The following is an 18,123-nucleotide window of genomic DNA, read 5'->3' on the forward strand; positions in this document are numbered from 1 at the left end:
CTGCATTGGCTGGATCCGGTCTCGCAACTGGCCTCACGTCCACCCAAGTAGCAGTGTCCCAAAGCTCATATGCGCTTAGGATGGTCTTCATCTTGAACTTCCAGAGTGGATAGTTAGAGCCGTCCAACTTTCTGCTTTCGCCGAACGGTGGGATTCGTAGTCTTGCGGGCTGGGCCATCTCTCACAATCTGCTCGCAAACAGAAACACACTACCAAATCTTCTTGCTAGAGTCCAGGCTCTGATACCATGTAAGAAAATAATACAACGTCTGTGCTCAACATATAACAGGATCTCGTACGCAAGAGAGAAAACAAGTTAGTATGGAGAATCAAAAATTTGATTACTGTAGAACTGATACAATAGATGGCGCTGCCTCCCAACCGTGTGCTCCTGTGAAAGAAACTTTGATGGCGTGCTGGAAACTTTAGAAGACGTAGGCTGTATACAGCATGTTGCTCCCATTATTGATTCTGATCATGCTATGCAACTTGAGGCAGCTTTTACTGAAAGGAGCCTTTTGGATGCTTTGAAAGCCTGTGGCAAATGGAAGTCTCTGGGTTGAGATGGGCTTACGGTAGAGTTTTTTCTAGCATAATGGGATGCTCTGAAGCATACTTTGCTGTGTATGATTAATGCTGCATAGCAAAATCAGCAAATGCCAAATGCCTTGAAGAAAGGGTTGATCAAGTTAATTCCTAAGAAGCATCTTTGTGATTCATTTGCTGATTGGAGGCCTATTACACTCATGCCGGTCACCTATAAGATCATTGCCAAAATAGTGGTTGACAGAATAAAAGGCTACCTGCATGATGGCTTGCATCCTAATCAATATGGTTTTATTCCTTGCCGTCACATCACAGATAATATTGTTAATGCTTATGTTGGCATTGAATATGCCAAGTATACTCAGCAAGATGTCTTTTTGCTTCAAGTGGACATTGCCAAAGCTTTTGATACAGTGCAATGGGATTTCATTTCCTAGACTATGCAAGCTCTTGGATTTGGGCATCGAATGCGGAATATTATTTATTGGCTCTACAGTGACAGCAAAGTGGCATACATCTTATTGGGGGATCTCTCTAATCAATGAACTTTGTATCATTCAGTGAGACAAGGATGTCCTCTTAGTGCCTTGCTTTATGCAATCGCTACTCATCCGATGCTCAGTTATATTGATCACCTTGTTGACTCAGATGCTTTGCATGGTCTCAACATTCATGGTAGGAAGCCCATGCTTGGGCAAGCCTATGCTAATGATTCTTTCTTTACTCCTAAGAACACAAAACAGGATCTTGCTCAACTTATGAAGGCTTTATCTTTATATGGACTAGCTGCTGGCTTGCAGGTAAACTTTCAAAAGTCTAAGCTTCTGCCTTTGCATGCCAAGGACTCGCATAGTTCCTTGTGGCCAAGAGAGATTGTTTCGCCCAATCAGCTTGTTCATCATCTTGAATACCCTTTGGGATGGAATATCACTCGTAGACAAAAAATAGATTGGGTGCTTTTAAAACTCAGAAAGAAACTGGAGTGTTGGAAAGTAGCCACTTGGCCTCTTCATGTTCGTCTTTGAATTGTGCAATCCATTTTGGTGGCTTATATTCAGTTCTTCTTGCCCTTGATGATGTTTCAAAAGAAAGATATTTCTGATTTCATGTTCACCATTATGGAGACTTTCTGGTCATCGAAGCAAGGCCGTAAAAGTATCAGACTACTCTCTATGGAGCATTTATGCTCCCCTAACATGCATGGTGGATTGAACATACTCGATATTCATATCAATCTTCTTGCACACAAGGGCAAAATGATGCTGCATTTTTTGGAAGGTAATCAGCCTTGGGCAGCCATGATTTCTCATTTGCTTTGGCACTTGTCTACTCCCGCTTTTGGGCACTGGCATCCCACTTCATGGGACTTTATTCTAGGACACATTGATGGCAAGATTAAAGGCTGTCCTTTTGTTTTCATAAACTCTTATCTCATCTTAAATGGACCGGACATGATTCTTTGCAAGGCAAGGCTGAGAACCTGCACTGGTCGAAAGCATTTGATCCGCCACTTGCTCTACAAGAACCCAGGCGTTCTTATTTCTTCTCCTTTAAAGGTATTTCGGTTGTTTGTGATGTCCTTCGGGATGAAGGTACTTTATTGCCTTTTCCATTGGCAGCCAGACAGTATGGATTGGGAATGCATTACAGGCCTCTTTGGCATTCCCTCTCTCAGATGCTTTCTTCTTTCTTACCGGTTCCCAAATTGGAGCTCACAGATCAGCTTACTGATTGGTCTTTGCATCCCCCGGGGTTCTCCTTTGCGGCCTTTATGCTTGGCTGATATTTCAGTGGCTGGTTTATACAGAATTCTGCTATCTTCTCCTTGGATTTCGCAACATGCCAACTGACTCTGGTCTTTTAATCAAAATGCCAAATGGGGGCGTAAAAGGTTGCATCAAATCTGGTCCTACAAAATGCCACTTTGCCAACATGTGTTTTTATGGCGAGTGCTACTTGGTGTCATTCCTTTTGGCACACTCTTGGCTTATCGACACATTGCTCATGCATTATGCCACAGATGTTTGGCTCCCAGGAAACCTTTACTTCATTTTTTTGGACTTGTCCCGTCACTCAGGGTTTCTTTATGTTGATTCAACAGCATCTTCACGCACGCTTCCCTTCTGCTACATTTAGAAAGCCTTTGGGATTCAGCCGCAACGACCGGAGTTTGACTTGTTCTTTGCATGAGTCAGATATTGGGCACTCTTGACCATATGGAAAGACACGAATCAACAAGTCTTTCATGAGCCCACCTCTTCCATGTTCTTTTATTTTCGCATGTCACTCAAGCAATCACTCTATGATTGCTTGTCTATTTAGCAGATAGACTATGCTGTCTACTTGTCTTAAACTGAGATTTTTTGATTTTGTATTGGCTGATCTCTCCTTTGAGACTGTCTTCTTGCAATATAAAGTTACATGGATTTCACTTTTATTTTAAAATGGTGTGTGTGTGTGTGTAATATAATGCAAAAGAAATTTCACAAAAAAGTGTGTGTGAGTGAAACCACAGAGTCTTTGGTGATCCGCTCTAGGGTGGAAGACCCCTGAGTGGATGATGGACTCACACTGGTAGCTACGGATGAGGAGAGGTACTGTGAGCATGCCATGAGAACTGCTGATGCTGTAAAAGCAACTGCTCTGTCTTGCTTGCGCTGGACCTCGTATACTGCCAAGTCGGCACAACGTGTGGACAGATGCGTGGTTGCTTCAAGGCATTCCTGCTCCAACAGAAGCCGGAAACAGTTCAATGTCGTTGCATCCTCCTTTATCTTCTTTACCTCCTCATGCAAGAGTTGGGGCTGCTCAGAAACGAGCCGATGCTGCGCAAGAAGAGGATCTTGCTCCCTGACCGCTTGCCCAAGAGCTGCTATACTGGATGGGTCCATGATGGAAGATAGGTAGACCCATCGACTACTACAACAATAACTACTAGAGGGAGAAAATTTCCCCCCTAACCTTGCCTCACAAGGTGTAAACACATACAGGTGAAGACGGGAACCAGCCAATGCACGATGAAGGCAAGGAGGGAGAGGCTAATGGAGTATGTACTACCACTAGTCCGAGGTAGGTACAAAATACAAAATTAGATAATATCCCAATCATGCTCCCTCCTCTGCTAACTAAGCCCCCATTACAGTGCTTGCTGCCCGGATTCTCTCCAACCTATTTTAGATCAGAAGGAACCATACTACTCTGATACCAATGCAGCATGCGGGGACTAGCTGTGCAGAAAATAGATGAACATACAAGGAAGAACTCAAGATGAGATACACTGGATATCTTCCTAACTATAAAACATGGCTTTATTTATACTAATGGCACAAATGTGGGAACTACTGACGGCAAATACTGATGGCAACTACTCCCCTAACTGCGAAATGAGGGAGATGGAGCTATGTGGCTCAAACAGGACACCAAACCTCAACCATATGCTGGCTGAAAGGTGCTGCTGGAGGCTGGGAGCTGAGTCTTGAAATGAGGGGCAAGGCCAGTAGGGGCTGGAAGGGCCTGTTTTGGCTGGCCCAACCAGCCCTAACTGGCCAACTAGCCAGTCAGCTAGTAGGCTGGGTTGGTAGGGCTTTTTGCTCAGCCCTAGGGGCCGACCTGGAGGGGTTGAGGCTGCCTATAAAAGGTGCCTCCCCTAGCGCACTTTCCATGCGTGTTGCTGCCCTTTGGAGGCCCCAAAACCTGCCAAATATGCTGCGTAGGGAGCTGCGATTGGCTGACGAGGCAGCCAGTTGTCCTTGCAACTTGGGCTTGACCCTGGCACATGTGACACCTTGTCTATATGATATCGTCATACTTCACTTTAGATTCTTCATATTTCTCATACGCACGTACATTCCAAAATGGTTGAATATAGAGCACAACTTACATTGATCCTAGGACAAGCTTTTCCTATTCTTGTAGATCTCCCAAGAGCTTCTTTGCTTGTTGATGGTTTATCTAACAAATAACAAATCATTTACCCTTCCAATGGTCTTAGATGCCCATCTAGGCAAGTAATCTGAACTTCTTTGGAAACAACAAATTTATATTTTGTCTATTGCAGTAGCTCAGTGATAGCAAAGAATGATGTATCTTGTTGTGAAGTATAGCCAAAATCACCTTCATTAAATATGGCATCCCTGCTTGTAATGATCACGCTTCAAGATTCCAAATCCTTTAGCCTTGTAATCGTTACTATGGCACAAAAAAAACATGTTATAGACTTGTTATTCGACTTTTTCCTGCTCGCATAAAAATGTAGACTTAGATCATACGCCCTTTGCCCTCACCTCCCTCTTGTTGGCCAACAAAACGTGGACATAGGTCCTTTGGCAATAACTTTTGAAGACACCAGTATTGTATTTGATGAGACATGCATGTTTCATCAAATTCAACCTTTTTATTTTGTTCAAATATTGTACTAACAATTAGAAGGCTTTTCTTAAGTCCTAGAACATATATATCCCATATATCGATATTTGGCATCTGTATTGATATTTTGAAAGAATCATCAATGTTCCTCTTCTCAAGGTAGAAGAAGCACTCGTCGTAACGGACGTGGCTAGAAGACCTTGAGTCAATATGCTATTTTAGCTTAATCATGCTTCTGCTAAACATAGGGTGCAAGTGTGGGAACGATTAAAGCATTAGCAGTCCATTCTTGAGAATCATTAGATCGGCCACATGTAACATGGTTGGTCACTTGTAGTCAACAAATTACCAATATAGGTTAAGGAAATTCCCAGAAGGGTGATCCATCTATTTTAAGTTGCAGCAAAAACTTAATGTATTAAATCTCAAAATATGCCAGGCGTGGTAATATAATCATGAATGCCACAGTGCAGTCACATCCATAAACACTAATACAGGATATTTATCAAGAGAGTAACATGCTCTGACTTTTTGTTCTAGGCATGATTCTAACTTGTACCTAAAGTCACTAGAAAATACATCTAGGACTACCTTCAAAGGATTTAACCCTGCAACCTTCTCTTCTTCAATGCCTTCAGATGTGCAACCAATGGATAAAGTGCATTCAAAACGTATCTGCATATGCTAAGAGGGAATTAAAAACGTATCTGTGTATGCTAGAGGGAATTCATAACTAAATTTTTAATTGCATGCTGAATCGGGCACCTCTAGCTACTGGAAAATTAAAACTGCAGCGATGCACATAGTTTACTCCCGCAAACTTTCTGAGTTCTCAAACACCTTCAGAAATGCACTTTATTCAAGAATGCAGATCAGATTAATTTGCCAATGCTAACTTCATTTCTCAGCATTACATCAAGGCCAACAATCTTCTTACCTTTTAAATGGTAGTCAGTTGGTCCTGATGCAGCATTGGCATTTGCAACAGCTGGGGAAGAGGCGACATATCTTGCTTGTTTCACAGAAACCAGACCACCTTTTGATACGACTAGGACTGTACAGGATTCTGAAGCATTCCTTGCAATGTACTCTGGTATACTAGGCCCCTTTAATTTCCTGTAGCAAAAACGTTGCAACTTCAGATTTATCCTCAAAAATCTGTTCCCATCACACATTCCTTATTAGAACAGGTTCTATCAGCTTCCGAAAGAAACGTCGTGCAAACAAGGATCCTGATTTTCAACAGCTTTAAATGTAAGAAGCGTGTAGCTACCAACTTCATCGCAAAACCCTTGCACAAAGATAGACTGAATTTGCAAGCAAAGCTTGCTGAAATCACAAGATGGAGAGGAGGAGATGTCATGGGCATCCTCAGCCCATGGCATGCTGGACTGCCCAGTCAGCACGCAGCAGCCACATGGACTGCCACGCAGGCAGCCACATCAGCCAGCAGGGTGCCACATCATCACCAGGTGCCACATCAGCAAGCCGCCATGTCAGCAATATCGTCAGCAGGTCGGCTGCCACGTCGTCAGCAGCAGCAGGTTAGTGAACAGGAGCAGTCTGGTCAGTGGGCAGAAAGCTGCCTAATCGGTCAGTTTGAGGCCCAAGGGGACCTATAAAAGCAGCCCCCTTGGCCTTCACTTCTCATCCCTTCTTTAGGCCTTCAAGCCTTCAAGAGCAGCAGTAGCAAGGCTTCCCCGCAGCAAACCAGCAGGGTGCCTCAGCCTCTCCAGGGATCTGGTGAGGATTCACCTCCTCCAGTTAGCTTAGTTTTTCCCAGTTTTACAGTTGAGGGTTTCAGTTCCCATACAGTTGTATTTAGCCCTTTGGGCATTCATGCATTCAGTTATATGTTCCTCTTCGGAGGTCCACTACATTTCTCTCCCTCTGATTCTCTCACTCACATCCACAACATCACTTTGTGTATTGAGTACATCATCTTGCAGTTAGCAGTTAGTATTCAGCAGGAGAGAGAGCGAGGATAGTCTATCTCTTGCTAATGACCACAACACCAATACAGATACCCTAAACAGTAATTATTTACTACTTGTATTGCAAAAGGGATGAAGCTGAGAAAATACAACACATGAACCTCCCCAAAAGGCTCCCAGAGATTGGGCTCAGGGCTGCAAGAAGAATTCCAAAACAGTTCAGATTTAGCAGCACTAACACAAACCAAGGCTCAGGTATCACTTGCATCGATTACCTGTAACAGTTAACAAATCAATTGAATTTCAATAGCCACAGAATGAAAGTTGATTTAGAACAACAAAATCTTCAAAACATCACACATGGCATCCATTAAATAAGATTTAGAAGAAAGTCATAATAGAGAAATCGAACATAAGGTGAGATATAAATGAGGACTACCCACTACCGAGAGTCAAACCCCTGGTACTTTTATCCATTCTCAGTGATACTTGAGTTTAATAACTTCTAGATGGAGCCTTTCTAGAATTCTTGAAACGTGTATCAACTGAATAATAATACAATGATAATTCCTCAAAAAGAGTTTAATAATAGAAAAATCAGTGCTCCAACTTTGCCAGGACAAGATGTAATGACCAAAATAGATCCAAAATCTGTGAATCTGGTCGCAAAGACGAGCTGAACAATGAATCTCAACCAATGGGTAGCAATCTCCCACATGAGCACTACCATTGGCACTTTCATTGTTAGTATCTCCAAAATCCAACTATCTTATGATAGAGAACCAACAAGTCTCAGCATAACAACAGGTAGTACTATCCAATTGATCCCAAATGCCTGAACAAGTCCTCCAACATCAAATCAACGATTGATAGTCAAATCGCAGCCAGATTCGCCAAGATGAGTGGCAACGGATTCGCCAAGATGAGTGGCAATGGACTGTTTCCACAATGATATTGTTACCGAAACATATTTTCCACAATTTGTTTCTTGCTAGGGATGATTATGGAAATCGAATACAATGTAAAGGTGCTGATTGAGGTGTTGCATGGAGAGAGAATACGAGGGCACTGATTGAGGTGTCTTACTGTAAGAAATCCTAGATTTACTATATTTAGAAATGTGCTAAGGAACAGAAAGGAGACTGAAATAGCTGAGAACAAGGAATAATTGTATTGCTTGAGTGTCTATAGTGTATCTGTAGTGTGTCATCCATACAATTGGGCCTCTCTTATATAGGTGTGTGTGTGTGAGAGAGATGTGTGTTAGCGTGTGTGTGGAAGAGAGAGAGTCGTGAGAGAGCTCTAGCTATGGCGATTTCAGCCTTCCACCAGCATCATGTGCTGATCCCGCATCCTGCCATCCTGCCATACAGGTCCCCGTAGGCTTGCTGCTGCCTTCCGCCGTACATCCACGAAATCTTTCTTTCGGAATTTACATGCACATAGACAAAGTCAATCTATCATGAGGGTCAGGAAACCTGATGGTCTTTGGACCCAGACTTTATCTCAGCTAGAAAAACAATGTCTGGATCATTTTCAGCTACTTTTTTCTCAGCCATCTTCTTCTACACCTCAGGTTGTATTGGCTCGGAACAGATTTATTGAGCTTGTTTCTCCTATTGTTCCTTTGCAACAAGCTTCAATGCTGGAAATATCTTTTTCAGATATTGAATTGGATGAAGCCCTCAAGCATTTGGGTAAACATAAATCCCCTGGCTGGGATGGTTTGACGATTGAATTTTTTGTAGCCTTCTGGGCTGAATTGAAGGGTCCAATTTTGAAGTTCATTAATGTAGCCTGGCAGCATCAACATCTTCCCTCAGCTTGGAAGCATGGTCTAGTTAAAGCTTGTGCCCAAAAAACCTTTATGTGAGACAATAGATGACTGGAGGCCCATCACTTTGATGCCAGTTATATACAAACTTATTGCTAAAATGTTAGTACATCGGATAAAGGATATCCTTCATGATGGACTTCATCCCAGGCAATATGGTTTTGTTCCAAGAAGGCAAATCCATGATAATATCTCTAATACTCTCATTGCAATGGAATATGAAAAATATTCAGCTCAAGATGTTTTGGTCATGCAAGTGGATGTGGCAAAGGCATTTGATACGGTACAGTGGGATTATGTCTCTCAAATCATGTTTAAACTTGGTTTTGGGCCAAAGCTAGTTAATGTCATATATTGGCTTTACTCAGATTCCACCGCACAATGCTTTATAGGGAATCATTTGTCTGAGTCTTGGACTCTGAAACGATCAGTTCGACAGGGATGCCCTCTCAGTGCTTTGCTCTATGCCATTGCTTCGCATCCTTTGCTTCTTTATATGGATCATCTGGTTGATACTGGACAGTTAGTGGGGCTTCAGATTTCTGGTTCACGACCTTTCATTGCTCAGGCTTATGCAGATGATTCATTCTTCATGCCAAAGAACAGTCCTTTGGAGCTTCGCCTATTGATGGATACCCTTTGAGATTTTGGGTTGGCAGCCGGTCTCAAAATTAATTTTCAGAAATCAAAACTCTTGCCTCTCAAGCATTGTGACTGGCATGCTATCCTGTGGCCCGGCCAGATTATTTATCCGGAAAACATAGTAAGACATTTGGGCTATCCCATTGGCTGGAAAATCAGAAATAAGCAACAAATATCATGGGTGTTAAACAAAATTCAGGACAAATTAGAATATTGGAAGATCTCCACTTGGCCCCTGCATGTACGGCTTCGAATTGTTCAGTCCATTGTTCTAGCTTATGTCCAATTCTACCTTCCTCTATTACATTGGTCATCTCGAGATCTCACTTTTTTTATGTCTCAAGCCATGGAGATTTTCTGGAAAACTAAGCTTCATAAAAAGGCTTTAAGGTTGCTCAAAATGGACTTGCTTTGCTCACCAAGAATGCATGGTGGTTTGAATATAATAAACATCAAATTTCATGTGTTGGCAAGAAAGATCACTATGCTCAAGACTTTTTTTCAACAAGAGCAGCCTTGGTCTATCATGTTGGCAATTTTGTGTGGTCAGATGCGCACAAATGCTTATGGACATTGGCTAGTTGATCCATCGGAAGTAGTACTTGGCAAATTTCAAGGTAAAATCCCTGGTTGTCCATTTTCTACTTCCTTGATTCAGGATTGGAAGCAAGTTCTCTCTCACATCAAAGGGTCTCCCCATCCTGCTTCTATAGCTTCCTCACTCACAATGGAAAGCATTCATTGGAGTGCTGTGTTTTCCTCTCCCCTTGCTATACAACAACCAATCAGAGCTTACAATCTATGAAGTTGGGCATCCGGTTCATTGATGATGTGGTAGATACGCAAGGACATTTTCTCTCTTTTCTGGTCGCATGTCGACAATACAATCTTGGGATGCATCACAGAACTATTTGGAAAGCCATTGCTGATCTCTTACTCCCTTTGGTTCCGATTCCAACATTGAATGCAAGAGACAGGCTTCAAGATCGGCACCTTCAGTCTTCAAGTCCAAGAATATCCTCTCAGCCTTTGCATTTATTGACTTCTATACAGGCTTATCGATTGATATTACCTCCTCCTTGGATAGCTCATCATGCTAACTCTCTATGGCATCTGAATAAGTCATCATCCTGGTGGAAAGGAAAATTGCAAATGATATGGAAGTTCAAAATGCCATTGAAGCAGAGACTCTTTCTATGGAGATGCATAGTTGGTATTCTTCCAGTGGGAGTGAAATTGGCTCAAAGAAGGATTGCCTCACCTCTTTGTCCAAGATGTCATCATACTCCTGAGTATTCCGCATTTATTGTGGTTTTGTTCATATTCCAGAGACCTTCTAGACAAGATCTCCTATTTCTTATCTCTCAGAGTTCCTGCACACAGGTTCTACAGGTTTTTTTGGATGTATGGCAAATTATCAGTTTCTTTGTCACAGTATTCTCTTTTCTTTCAATGGATCAGATACTGGGCCTTATGGACCCTTTGGCTGCAGCGAAATCATGCATATCTGAATTATCCCCTTCAGCACCCTTATGAGTTCTTCCGAGCCTCATTGCGGCAGTCTTTATATGATGCCTTACATGAGGACGATTTGGATGTTTCTTGTATTCAGCTTTTCTTTTACTGCTTCTGATGGATAGGGCATTGGCTCTTTTCTCGAGCACTGCCCTGATGTAAATGAATGTTACATAATATAATTTTCTTGGTTTCACCTTTTTTTTTTTTTAAAAGGTATGTGCATGAAGAGGTGTGTACCCCTTGTGAAGGGTGTGACCCTTGATGAGAGGGTACATTACAATAGAAGTGTCTCTTCAATAGAGTGTCTCTTGTGAAGGGTTGTGCCTCATAGGAAGTGTCCCGTCGAAAGGGCATACCTTTCCACAAGTGTCCATTCATCAAACAATCCATAAGCCTACAAATAGAGAAAGGAATACGTCACAGATCGTGACATCCCCTCCCACTCAAAATAAGACCCTGGTGGAGATACTAATGTAGAAAATATCACGGTAAATTCTGAAAATACTGCTGTAAAATGTCAGGGTACTGCTGTAAGTCTTCATCAGATTGCCAAGTAGCGTCGGAGTCGTCCAGATCTCGCCAAAGAACAAGGAATTCTGTGATAAGTCAATGTCGAGTCTCTCGCTGTCAATGGTCCAGAATACGCTCAGGAATAAGGAGAACATAATCGTCTTTGATTTCTGGGACATAATCACCTACAAGAGGAACTGCTTCATCGCCTGGAATGTACGTCTTTAGCCAAGAAATATGAAATGTCGGATGGATTTTACCCCATGATGGTGGTAATTCCAATTTGTAACTCAAAGGTGAATTTTTCTTGACGATCCGGAAAGGTCCATAGTATCGTGGTTGCAACTTAGGAAACACAGACTTAACCGTCTTATAGCGATGTGGGGCTACAAATAATAGCACCATGTCACCAGTGTCAAATTCCAAGTGACGTCTATGTTTGTTGGCAGACCGTTGATACCGCTCTTGCGCTTTTCGCATATGATCCCTGACTTGGAGTAGAATGTCTTGCATTTCTTGAACCAGTTGATCAGCTAGGGCCACTCGATGTTGAAGTACGAAATTCGTTGGTACAATCGGAGTGTGTCCATAAGCTGCTTGGAATGGAGTCATGTTGATGGCACTATGGAAAGAGTTATTATAAGCAAACTCAAGGAGTGGTAGATACTCTTCCCAAGCTGCTAGGCATGACTGAATATAATGTCGAAGCATTTCTTCCAAAACTTGGTTGACTCTTTCAGTCTGGCCATCTGATTTGGGGTGGTAGGCTAAACTGAACAGTAGAGTAGTTCCCAAAGATTCGAACAGTGAAATCCAAAAGTGACTGGTAAACTTAGGATCTCTGTCGGATATGATATTCTTGGGCAATCCATGGTGTCGGAAGATGTGTTGTATGAAGAGTTTGGCTATGTCCGGAGCCTGTGCACTCCTTTGCAAGCAACAAAGTGTGCCATTTTGGACAATCGATCAACAATTACCATAATCTGAGTATTACCTCGGGAGGATCGTGGTAGTGTTGTAATGAAATCCATGGAGATACTTTCCCACCTTTCAGTTGGAACTGGAAGAGGCTGAAGAAGTCCTGCTGGAAGTCGTCGGCTTGCTTTCATTTGTTGACAAGATAAGCAAGATGTAACCATTTTGATGACGTCGCTTTTCATCTGAGACCAGTAGTATGTTGCACTGAGTAACCTATAAGTCTTGTTGATGCCTGGATGGGCAGCATAAGGAACTAGATGATGCTCTTTTAACAAAAGACGTCGAACATCCTTGTCATGTGATACACAGACACGATCTTGATAATACGGAAGGTCGTCCGTATAAGAATAGGATGAGAAAATCTTCTGTTCGGAAGTCAAAGGTTGATCTTTGGAAAGAACTTGTACGGCTGTGCTGAAGTCTTTATCATTGAAATACTTCCCTTTGAATGAATTCGGAAGATCCACAGATAATGTAGAGATTACCATAGCTGATGCTAGAGTTAACCTGCTGAGAGCATCTGCAACTACATTGCGTAGTCCTGGAATGTACTCAATGGTCATGTGAAAGTTGGCCAGAAACTCAACCCAGCGTGCTTGTCGAGCGTTCATGACTGGCTGAGTAAAGCTATACTTTAGAGAGTGATGGTTTGTCTTAACCACCGAGTCGGCTCCCATGAGATAATGTTTCCAAGAGCGATAAGCATGTACAACGGCAAGAAACTCCTTATCATAAACCGGGTATCGGGTTTGGATATCAGAATGTTTATGGCTATCAAAAGCAATAACTCTGCCTTCTTGCATCAAGAATGCTCCTGTAGCGATGTCAGAAGCGTCGGTCATGACCTCAAATGGAAGGTTTGGGTCAGCAATAGCCATAACAGGTGTGGTAGTGAGTGCTTGCTTGAGTTGTTGGAAACTATACTCCGTTTCGGGAAGCCACTGAAAAACTGCTGTGCTTTTCAATAATTCGGACATAGGAGCTGCGATTTCGGAAAACTGATAGACCTTTGTATGGTAGAAGTTTGCCAATCCAAGAGAAGAGCGGACATCATGAACATTCTTAGGAGTAGGCCAGTTTCGGATTACCTCAACCTTCTTGGGATCCACAGAGATGCCTTGAGCTGAAATAACATGTCCCAAATATTCGAGTTGGGTCTTGAAGAACTCACTCTTCTCAATGTTGATGTAGAGAGAATTTGCATGGAGAACTTCAAAAACTTGGTGAAGATGTTGTTTGTGCTCATGTAGGGATCTGCTGAAAACGAAGATGTGATCGAGGTAAACGATGACAATCTTATCGAGGAAAGGCCTAAAGATGTCATTCATTAGTGTCATGAATGTGGCCGGGGTGTTTAACCCAAAAGGCATGACCAAACATTCATAGTGCCCATACTTTGTTCGAAAAGCTGTCTTGTACTCATTGCCTTCTCGTATGCGAATTTGATGATAACCTGAACGAAGATCAATCTTTGAGAATTGTGTTGCATGTAGAAGTTGATCGAAGAGGTCATCGATGCGAGGCAATGGATACTTGTTTTTGATAGTAAGCTTCTTGAGGGCTCGGTAGTCGATGCAGAGGCGCATTGACTTATTCTTTTTTTCCACAAGTAGTACAGGAGATCCGAAAAGGCTACGACTGGGCCGAATGTGACCTTTGTCGAGTAGTTCGGTCACCTGTCTTTGGATTTCTTTATTTTGAGTGTAAGAAACCCGATAAGGAGGTTTCGACGGTGGATTACTACCGGAAATAAGTTCGATTGGGTGATCCACTGGTCATCGAGGTGGTAACTGCTTTGGCAATTCCTGTGGAAAAATATCCAAGTAGGGCTGGAAAAAAGATTGGTTGAGGTATTCACGAGGATCCTTTGTTGGTGTCTCCTCTACTGCCATAACCAACAGAAGTGAAGTCTTTACTTGACGTTTACGAACCCACTTCTTTACTTGTAGGACAGAGGCAACTAGGGTTGAAGGAGAGTCCCTAGAATCAGTTAGCTCAATAAGTTTTCCCTGGTGGACAAACTGGATAGTATGGCTGCGAAAACTGATTGATGGATCATAGTCGTAGAGCCACTGTTGTCGAAGTATGACATCGTACCGAGAAAGAGGCATGATGTCGAAGTTCAACTTGTCTGTATAGTGTTGGATGCGAAAAGACAAGTTTTTTATCCTGGTGTTGCACAAGAAGGTAGTTTCATTTGCGAGTTCAATCTGATAGTCCATGAGACTAGGACAGGTGGTCAATCGAAGTTTGTCGACCATAGAACTAGCTAGGAAGTTATGAGAGCAGCCACTGTCGATGAGAATAGTGACCGTTGTTCCACGAATCGATCCTTGAACACAAAGTACTTGAGTGGCCAGGAAAGGTTCGAGGTTGTTGGCAAGGCTCAGGTGGATGGTATTTGCCATTCGAACAGCTTTGCCTTTCTTGTCTTGTGCTGGGGTAGCATCTTCTGTTTGGAAAGTGCTAGGTTGCATATTGGAATTTTGCTTCGGTCGCTTGGGACAATCGAACCATCTATGGTTGCCTGTACAGATGGTACAAAGTCCTGTTGTGCTGGAGTTGTTCTTCTTGTCAGTGGCCGCACCTTTATGTTGGGGATGACGGTAATGACTTTATGAAGAAGAGGCGCGATCCTTGGAGGAGTGCTTCTGTTGAAATCCAGCATACGATTTCTGAGACTTGTGGGGATCTTGAGACTGTCGCTAACCTTGATTACCCGAGTTTTTTCTAAACCTGGGGTTATCTTGAGGGCGAGCACCTTTGGCCATAGTAGACTTCTGTGTTCAATTAGCACTCTGCTTCCCTGTGTTTTGGAAATTTGTAATGCACTCTGCGTAAGCAATAGCGCCAGCTGTGGTAATAATGTTTGCTTTAAGGACATCAATGCGTAACGAGGGATTTAGGCCTGAGATGAAAGCATAAAGGCGACCATCCTCAATTAAACCATCAATCTCCAGCACCAATGTGGTGAACTGAAAGATGTAGGAAGACAGGGAGCCTGTTTGCTCCAACTGTCGGAGTTTTGAACGTGCTTGGAAGTCCGCATTAGCAGGTATGAACTGCTTACGAAGCACGTGTTCAAAACGTTCCCATGTTAACACACTTTTGCCGTCCTTTAAGCGTCTTTGCCACCATAGAAAAGCTGTATCCTTAAGGAGGGAGGCTGCCAAGGCAATCTTTTTGCCTTCAGAGAGGTCAACAGTATCAAAGTACATGCGCAATTTTGTGAGCCATTGGTTAACTGTTCGGCGATTTCGTTGACCAGTGTAGGCTTCCGAAAGTTTAATGTCAAGTCTTTTAGTTTTGGAAGCTTGGAGTAAACAGTAGAGGGCACGGAGTTCAGTGTTTTCTGCCTCTGGTGGGAATGAGTCCACATAGTCGTCTGGTTGCGTCACGTCATCCTCTGTATGTGTAGTACTGCGAGAATCTTGGAGTTGTTGGACTTTCTGGACCAAGTCGGAGATGCTGTCCTGAAGCTCGGAAATTTGAAGTTGAGGTATTCGCCTTGTAAGTTGACTTCAGGGGTCTTTTATGGACTTGAGTCGCTTATCTCCGGAGAGGCTGCACGCGAGCGTTGCGACATATCTGAGGTCCCCGTGAGAAAAGCACGAACCTGCGCTCTAGTTTGTACCATTCCTGGAAGAAGATTCGGGATACTCCCTGAGGTTGCTCATGTTGGAGGGGGCAGGCGAGGCAGGATGGAACCACCCGTGGAAATCTGGTAAAGGAGGTCCTGTCTGAGGTAACACTGGTGATGCCGAAATGGGTGTTACCGCTCGTGAGAGTACAAAAGTAGGTTGCAGAGTCCACGGATCTGAGAAGGGATAAGGAGCTGCTGTCGGAAGTGGAGGATATCCAAGAGAAGGAGTGCCTTCAGAGTGTAAATACTGTCTTGGGGAAGGTACAACCTGTATAGGAGGATATCTAGGAGCTAAAGGAGGTGGAGAGTACCCTGGAGATGCTAAAGCTGAGGGGTAAAAGTCTCTCCAAAAATGGACAGCAAACTCGTGAGGAATATTGGGTTCTGGGTATCTTCGTGTCTCGTGGAACACAACCTGGACTGTGCTGAGGAAGTAATGTAACTGAGGTGCCTCACACAGAAGGTATAGGATGTGGTCCAAATCACTAGGAGGGCACGTGACACAGAAGATCCACGATGCAATAGCTCCGAAATGGGCTGGTTGTGCAATCTGAACACGATATTGTGTGGTAGATAATGCCTGAGGTGTCCTTGAAGGGACGGGTGAATTACCAGGGGTTTCCATGCTTTAAGGAAGCGTCTTTCATTTGCTGTAATTTGATAATGACAAGAGAATCCTTAGAAGTAGACTGGAAAGAATCCACCTGGCAATGATTTAATCTGCCAATTTGTTGCGTAGAAAAGGCCTGCAGATTTCTATCCGAAGGTCCATGTTGCAATGGGTGGCGAGGAGCAGATCTGGGCCTGGCTGGTCCGGAACAGCAACAGCGCGTTGAACAGGCAGTCTGGATCGCAGTAAAGGGGCTGTACCGCTGCTGATCTGGCAGGTAAAATGGCGAAAAAGAGGGGGCAGACTGCGTATGGCGAAACAGGCTGCTGGTATCCAATTCAAGATCGCGATAGGGGGCTGGCGAACCAGGCCGCGGGCTTCCAAGGGCTGTTTAGCGGCAGCAATGGCAGGGCCTGGCAGGTAACCAGGGCAGCAAACTGTGGCAAGGGCAGGGCAGCGAACCGACGAGGGGCAGGGGCTGCAGATGGCAAGGGGTAGGGCAGCAAAACGGCGAGGGCAGGGGCTGCGTAGGGAGGCAGACCTCCTTGACGAAATTTGTACGGGCGTTGAAAATGGAGCGTCCCTTTTGTTTTTCGTTTGTGGCTGCCTATGGTGGGTGGTTGCCCAAAAAATTAAAGGGTGGGTTTTTTTAACCCTTGGGTAGTCTAGGGTTAGACCTAAGGTATGGGGCTGGGTTTTTCCTTTTTAGCCCCTCTAGGTACCCTTTTTTTTTTATAAGGTGCTTGGTTCCAAAAGGTGTGCCTATTCGAAGGAGTGTGACCCTTGGAATAGGTGTACCTTTTCATGAAGGGGTGTGTCCCTGTTTTTAAAAGGGGTGTCCCCACATGAAGAGGTGTGTCCTTTTTTCCACGATGGGGTATGTCCCTTGGGTGAGGAGTCAAAACTCTTCATCAAAAGGTGTGTCCGATGGTGGAAAAGGTGCGTCCCTTGGTTTTGGGACAGCCCAAGCACATGAAAAGACACGATCTTTGTCGTGTCCATTCACATCAACTCGTGATATGTGGGAGATGGAGAGGCCATTGATGACTTTAGGCAGGGTTGGCGCTAAAAATTTTTAGCTCATTCTCTCCATCTCTTCCATGCACAATGTGCACGGATATCCTTCTAGCGGAAAGAAATGTATCAGATAGGCACTAGAAGGTGGGGGGCATTTCCTACAAGCAGGAGCGAAATTTGCTCTGATACCACTGTAAGAAATCCTAGATTTACTATATTTAGAAATGTGCTAAGGAACAAAAAGGAGACTGAAATAGTAGAGAACAAGGAATAATTGTATTGCTTGAGTGTCTGTAGTGTATCTGTAGTGTGTCATCCATAAAATTGGGCCTCTCTTATATAGAGAGTGACGAGTCACACATGAAAAGGTGTGTACTCCAAAGTGTATGTGCATGAAGAGGTGTGTACATCTTGTGGAGGGTGTGACCCTTGATGAGAAGGTACATTACAATAGAAGTGTCTCTTCAATAGAGTGTCTCTTGTGAAGGGTTGTGCCTCGTAGGAAGTGTCCCGTCGAAAGGGCATA

General features: G+C 43.5%; 1 protein-coding gene across 1 annotated transcript in view; it reads right to left on the reverse strand.

Moving 5' to 3' along the window:
- The window catches only part of LOC147906322 (U-box domain-containing protein 35-like), a 69,640-nt gene that overhangs the window by 32,899 nt on the left and 18,618 nt on the right, over positions 1-18,123 (reverse strand). Inside the window, exon 4 of the mRNA XM_087378061.1 lies at positions 5,849-6,027. Coding sequence (XP_087234187.1) covers positions 5,849-6,027 — 179 coding nt within the window. The remainder of the gene's footprint in view (positions 1-5,848; positions 6,028-18,123) is intronic.

Source organism: Dipteris shenzhenensis, chromosome 1 (assembly GCF_047967505.1).
Source record: "Dipteris shenzhenensis isolate YYH24624 ecotype China chromosome 1, Dip_SZ_1.0, whole genome shotgun sequence".
In the NCBI taxonomy this organism is placed as follows: Eukaryota; Viridiplantae; Streptophyta; class Polypodiopsida; order Gleicheniales; family Dipteridaceae; genus Dipteris; species Dipteris shenzhenensis.